This window comes from Papaver somniferum, chromosome 7 (genome assembly GCF_003573695.1).
Source record: "Papaver somniferum cultivar HN1 chromosome 7, ASM357369v1, whole genome shotgun sequence".
Lineage (NCBI taxonomy): Eukaryota > Viridiplantae > Streptophyta > Magnoliopsida > Ranunculales > Papaveraceae > Papaver > Papaver somniferum.
In genome coordinates this window covers 2,378,808-2,384,807 of record NC_039364.1, presented here as the reverse complement: position 1 = coordinate 2,384,807, position 6,000 = coordinate 2,378,808, and the positions used below count along the sequence as shown (strand labels likewise).

Below are 6,000 nucleotides of genomic sequence, written 5' to 3'. Positions count from 1 at the left end.
AAAGGTTAAGATCGCTGTGCTCTTGGGAACCTACTTGCTTGGCAACACTTTGATTCTGATTAAAAGACCATCAAAACAATGCAGTTAATTATGTACGAATTATGTATCCTGGCAAGAAGACTGCATATTCATGAACACATCATATAAAAATAGCCAACGCTTTACATTGAATTGCAGAGAATGTGCAACTTCTACCAAGACTGCATCTGTCTCTTGTTCTGGATTCTGGCTACTCTGAATAAGTTGTTCCTGTTTTTTTTTTTCCTCCCATCATTTCCGCTGGCCTAATGACCTTTTATTATTCAGATTAAGATCACCGTGCTCTTGGGAACCTAATTGGTATTGTGATCACCACCACAGCCAGAAGAAAACTTGAAATTATTGCTGTGGGTTTTATTTGGGTTTAGAAGGAGGAGGGATTCTTCCGTCTTAAGTATTTGATCCTCCTCCTCTGTATCCATATATCAAAAGTCTACTGGAATATCAAAATTGCATATTAAGATAATTAGAAATGTGAAAATGCGGGAAAATAAAAATTTAACTAAATTTGAAATTGGACGAACACTAAATTTGGAACAAGAAACTGTCTCGATGTTTCCAAGTTAACCCCCTTGAGTTGAGAGTTTAGAGAGAACTGAAGGAACAAGAAATTGCGAGAGAGATGATGCTCTGGTTCACCACCATAATAAAATTAACGGAAGCTAACAGTTTGACCCTGACTAAGCGGGTAACGACCCAAACACTAATTAACTCTTTATTGATTTCTCTACAGATTTTCGTAAACTCAACTATGCTTCTATTATTATGGTAAAACTCTTGCGGGAGATGTTTTTATTATGGTAAAACCGTGAGGTGATATATATGGTAAAACTCGAGTTTAATAAATGTGACCCTTATCATTTGCAGCCATCCAAGTCAAACGAAATTCAGACAATAAGGACCGCGAGATGACCTTTTCCGGTAAATCATATCCACTTATTAACTCTTTAATCAAGAAATCAATTACCACGCCTTTTTATAATAATGAAAAATTCTTTTTATAGTTAGACGATGACTCTTTGGATCTAGCCGAAAGGTCAATCCAGCGGGCTAAGTCTGCTCTGCCGAGTCGCACCCGAACCATGTACAAATTCTCCGTTACTCGCTCCTACGTCCTGCTTGGACGTGCCGGGCCATTGGATCTAGCCAAAAGGTCAATCCAGTTGGCTAAGTCTGCTATATGGAGTCGCACCCGAACCATGTACAAATTCTCAGTTACTCGCTCCTACGTCCTGCTTGGCCGTGCCGGGCCATGCCTCAGATAGAGTAAGTAGAATAATACACAACTTCTTATATTGATTATCACTAGAAAAAGAAAAAGAGGTCCACTTTATATAAAAACCCGAATAAGAAAAGCTGCACAAAAATCAAACTCTTCAAATCCACAGAGAAGACGATCAAAAGATACATCATAAATCAATTATCGATTAATCAATCTCGATTCAATATCATCAACAACTGATAGTTCAAGGATTTTTTTTTTTTGGAGGGCAATCTTTCAATATGAGTTTTCTTTTCGGGAAAAGGAAGACTCCTGCAGGTATGTGTAGATTACTTTTTTAGAATTAATTGATTAGGAGATTGTAGACTTATGATTTTGAAGTTAGGCTTTTGAATTTGATTGTTTGATCCTGCCGTTTATGCTGATTTTTTGAATCAAATTGGGGAAAAAGGTAAAATTTGGGGGTTCGATATGGAATGTTGGGAATTAATTGATAAAGAGATGATTTTGAAGTTAGGGTTTCGAATAAACTTCGATTTGATTGTGCGGGGTTCTGTTATTTGTACCAATTTTGAAGAAATTTTTGGGATTTTTTTTTTTTGTGAAAATTCTAGGGTTTGTTATGGAATCCTGATATTTTGATAATTTTCTGACTGATGGATGATAAGTTATGATTTTGAAGTGTGGGTTTTGAATTTAGTTTGATTTGATTGTGTGGGGTTCTGCTATGAGGACTGATTTTTTGAATAAATGTGGGGTTTTTTAAAAATTCTAGTGCTTGCTATAGAATGCTGATTTTGTTTTGTATCTTTTTGTGTTTTGTTTAGAGCTTCTGCGGGAGAATAAGAGGATGCTGGATAAATCTATTAGAGAAATTGAGAGGGAGAGACAAGGGTTACAGGCACAAGAGAAGAAACTTATTGTGGAGATTAAGAAAAGCGCCAAGCAAGGGCAGATGGTACGAATTTGTTTACTTTACTGGATTTTTGTGTAAATCGTAATTGCATTATAATGTATAGTGATTTTCGCAAAATATTCTGTGAGCTTTGATATTACCTGATTTTTGTAACTATTTCCCCTGCGTATAAGTGTGCATTTGAAGAGCGTAGCAATTTGTTGTATCTAGTATGTTGGAGATTGGACTGATTTTGATGAATTTTTATACTCGTGGTGATATACTTAAGGATGGTGTACTATAGTGTAGACTTGTAACCCATTGGATGAGGTTCTCTAGACTTCAGTCCCTTTTGTGTATACTTATATTACGTATGAACTAGGTAGGTGTGATTTTGTAAAGGTACGCAATTGTCTGCAGGACAAGTACTTTTTGTTTTCGAATGTGAACTTCTCATACTTCATTGAACCAGTTAGATAAAGGACGCCCCATGGTGTTTAATGCTGCATCTTCTAAGCATACTTGTTTGTTCTATCATCCTTTTTGTTAAGCGTGCGTTAATGGTGCTATATATACTGTTTTAGGGAGCTGTGAAAGTTATGGCGAAAGATCTAATCAGAACAAGACACCAAGTCGAAAAGTTCTATAAACTCAAATCACAACTCCAAGGGGTATCTCTCAGAATTCAGGTAACATTCTCATCTTCTTAATCTCTGTCAAATTGCTCTGACTTTTAGAATATGCTTGTTGTGCGTAGTGAAGTTTTGAATATTATTGCCTGGGTTGGTATATTTGTGTGTTATGTGTCCTCGGTCTCGTAGACTTTTTTAAGTCTGGGATAGCTAGTCAAATAACCTGACAAGCAATGTGATATAGTACTAACGAGGGAAAGAATGTTTGCAGCTTTGAATTGGTTCTTAGCATCCAACTTACTGACCTTTTAGGCCATGAATGTGTATATAACCAGCATGTTTCGACCTTGTGGCTTTTTGTTTCTGTGCTGAATGCTAAGACTTGTGTGAACTGTTTTTTCAGACATTGAAATCAACCCAAGCAATGGGAGAGGCCATGAAAGGTGTAACCAAGGCAATGGGACAGATGAATAGGCAGATGAATTTGCCTTCACTGCAGAAGATAATGATGGAGTTTGAGAGGCAAAATGAGAAGATGGAAATGACAAGTGAGGTAATGGCTGATGCCATTGATGATGCTTTGGAGGGAGATGAGGAAGAGCAGGAAACCGAGGATCTTGTGAACCAGGTCCTCGATGAGATTGGAATTGACATCAATTCAGAGGTATCCCTTTTTCACTTACCGTTTTTTTTACTTGTGGTAAAACATAGGAGACGTGATTTAGTTAGGCAGTCTTGTTTGGTCATTGAACTACCTCGAGGTTTTTGTCGGGTTCTTGGGTGGTTCTGTTTTGATTCTCGTAAAATTAGTCCTTCATTGTTCATTAAGTGGATTATGTTACTGGGGATTAGAACTGGAAGAATTGGTCCAGGTTCAGTTACGGGGTTATGAGGGCGTGGAACCTCTGTTTCTATTCTCCGGTTTGAAAAAGGAAACTTACGTGTTTTTTTTTTTCCTTTTTGTTGTACAGCTCATGAACGCGCCTGCAACAGCGGTAGCTGCACCAGCCGCAACTACCAAAGTAGCTCAAGCTGAACAACCTGCAGCAGCAGGAGGTAATGACGATGGTGGTATAGATATGGATCTTCAAGCAAGGTTGGACAACTTAAGGAGAATGTAATTTTAGTTTTCTCTCATGTAAGTATGATTATGCGCAATCAAACACCCGACTTCGAAAGAAATATATGATAAGATATCTTGTGTGATTTGAGATTATTTTCGGTTAATAAATCTAGTATTTGAAAGGATGAATCCAACCCATTTGTGTTCCTTTTTAACTTGAGAAATCTTTCCTGCATTCGAAAAGTAATACAATGATTGCAAGAGGTTCCTTGCTCTGTCCATTACAAGGCAGGCAGCTCGAGACCGCCTGGAACAACCTCAAGGCGGCTTTCAACCTTCTTGAAAACATCCTGGATAATTCCAAGACCCTCTTCTCATTACAGTGGTTTGATTTGAATTTGATTGTTTTTTTCTTTGAATGTTTTCAATAAAACAAAACAGCCTTTGTTTTCAGATAACTGTTTGTAAATGGCATTACCGTGATTATCGAACATCCATATGATCCACGCTGAATTCTGTCTATTTGGCCAAACAATAAAACTGTCAAGAGTATAAGAATGCCCATTTCTTCTACTCTGATTTTTCCCCCTTTCTCCAACTTCTCTCTTAAGAAATGCCCCATCGCCTCAACAAACAAGCTAAAATACATATGGGAGCCTACTTCTCAGGTCATTCAACTTCTTCTAATTATGACCAAGAGAGGGAAATTCAAGGAACAACAAGAATCGAATCCACCACGAGAACTCCACTGCAAAGGGTGAAAGACTATATAAGGTACTCACCAACATGAATATCGAATCAGATGTACATTTCTATCATTCTTAGAACTTTTTTCCTCCTTTTGACCTGTAGTGTTTTTGTCCAATACTTAACAGAGAGATAACGATCGTGAGCTCAGTACTTGACTCTTGCCTATCTTCGCCGATCACTCCCAGGATACCATCTTCACTGCGCCGCAGTTCAGGTTTAGCTGCTATAGCTGATCAAGCTAAGCTCAATGGCTGGTACATTGAGCCACATGAGGTCTGTGCAATCCAATACAATATCTGACTCTGTTTTGTCCCTGCAAACTCTAATATACGTTTGAAAACTAACGGATAATAGTAATAATATGATCAAATGAGCAGATCGAGTTTAAAGAACAAGTAGGCCAAGGTAGTACAGCCGTGATATACAGAGGATTATGGAAAGGAAACGTCGTCGCAGTAAAATGCATACACCCAGAATTTTTCTACTCAAACGACAACCGAGTAACATTCTTTGTCCAAGAAATTGATACGTTATCACGTCAAGACCACCCCTATGTGCTACGCATTATGGGTGCTTGTTTAGACCCGCCAGAGTTTGGATGGATGGTTACAGAATTTGTGAGCAAGACACTGAAGCAATGGTTGCATGGACCTGATGATGAAAGGCGGAAAGAGAGATCGATTCCTCTTCATCCACTTCAAGAAAGAGTAGCAAAGGCTCTGGAGATTTCTGAAGCTATGGAATACCTTCATGGTCAGAATCCTAAGTTAGTTCACAGAGATCTAAAGCCAAGCAATATCTTCCTGGACCATGAAATGCACGTACGGGTTGCAGATTTTGGACATGCTAGATTTTTGGAGGAGGGTGACCAGGCACAAAGCGGGGAAACAGGTATTGCACTGTTTATCTTTTCCCCTCTTTAGATATGTTCTCTAACGAGTCAGGAGTATCTTTCAGTATCCGCCTATGCCAGACATACTATAACTCAAACATTAGAGGCCTTAACTCTTTAAATTCTAAGAGTGAAAAACAAATTGCACCTGAATTCTATGTTGGAATCTGACCCTAGGTGTGCACGCCGTGGTAGGAGGCCTTATAGTTGGTCGACTGCGAGTCCTAGAATCAGGTTTGGCCAACTGGTACCCAAGTCAATTCAGTATCTGACAATATTTTCTTGCTGGCAGGGACATATGTTCACATGGCACCAGAGGTAATCAGGTTTGAGTCCTACGACGAGAAGTGTGATGTGTACAGTTATGGTGTTGTCCTAAATGAACTTATCACAGGCGAACATCCCTACATAGAAACTGATTTTGGGCCTTCCAAGGTATAGAAAAACTGTTCTTATGTCCTCCATATGAACAGGCTTGTAGTTGATGGCAAAATATTACATTTGTTA

The 6,000-nt window shown here is 38.6% G+C and overlaps 2 protein-coding genes across 2 annotated transcripts; both read left to right on the top strand.

Annotated features, from left to right (window-relative positions):
• The first annotated feature begins 1,358 nt into the window (after positions 1 to 1,358).
• Positions 1,359 to 4,045, top strand: LOC113294456 (vacuolar protein sorting-associated protein 2 homolog 1-like). The gene is made up of 5 exons (XM_026542849.1): positions 1,359 to 1,579; positions 2,089 to 2,219; positions 2,741 to 2,845; positions 3,192 to 3,452; positions 3,760 to 4,045. The coding sequence occupies exons 1-5, from the start codon at positions 1,543 to 1,545 to the stop codon at positions 3,907 to 3,909; spliced, it is 684 nt and encodes a 227-aa protein (XP_026398634.1). The 5' UTR covers positions 1,359 to 1,542; the 3' UTR covers positions 3,910 to 4,045.
• A 231-nt stretch (positions 4,046 to 4,276) lies between these two features.
• On the top strand, positions 4,277 to 5,968 carry LOC113294454 (serine/threonine-protein kinase STY13-like). The gene is made up of 4 exons (XM_026542846.1): positions 4,277 to 4,625; positions 4,727 to 4,874; positions 4,979 to 5,492; positions 5,786 to 5,968. Exons 1-4 carry the CDS (start codon positions 4,465 to 4,467, stop codon positions 5,932 to 5,934), a joined length of 972 nt encoding a protein of 323 aa, XP_026398631.1. The 5' UTR covers positions 4,277 to 4,464; the 3' UTR covers positions 5,935 to 5,968.
• The last annotated feature ends 32 nt before the right edge of the window (positions 5,969 to 6,000 follow it).

Excerpts from the sequence above, each read along its gene's own strand:
- LOC113294454 (XM_026542846.1), top strand. The coding sequence starts at position 4,465 with ATGCCCCATCGCCTCAACAAACAAGCTAAAATACATATGGGAGCCTAC. Across the intron at positions 4,626-4,726 it reads AGGGTGAAAGACTATATAAG|AGAGATAACGATCGTGAGCT; the intron begins GTACTCACCAAC and ends AATACTTAACAG. Across the intron at positions 5,493-5,785 it reads GGCACAAAGCGGGGAAACAG|GGACATATGTTCACATGGCA; the intron begins GTATTGCACTGT and ends TCTTGCTGGCAG.
- LOC113294456 (XM_026542849.1), top strand. The coding sequence starts at position 1,543 with ATGAGTTTTCTTTTCGGGAAAAGGAAGACTCCTGCAG. Across the intron at positions 1,580-2,088 it reads GAAAAGGAAGACTCCTGCAG|AGCTTCTGCGGGAGAATAAG; the intron begins GTATGTGTAGAT and ends TGTTTTGTTTAG. Across the intron at positions 2,846-3,191 it reads GGGTATCTCTCAGAATTCAG|ACATTGAAATCAACCCAAGC; the intron begins GTAACATTCTCA and ends CTGTTTTTTCAG.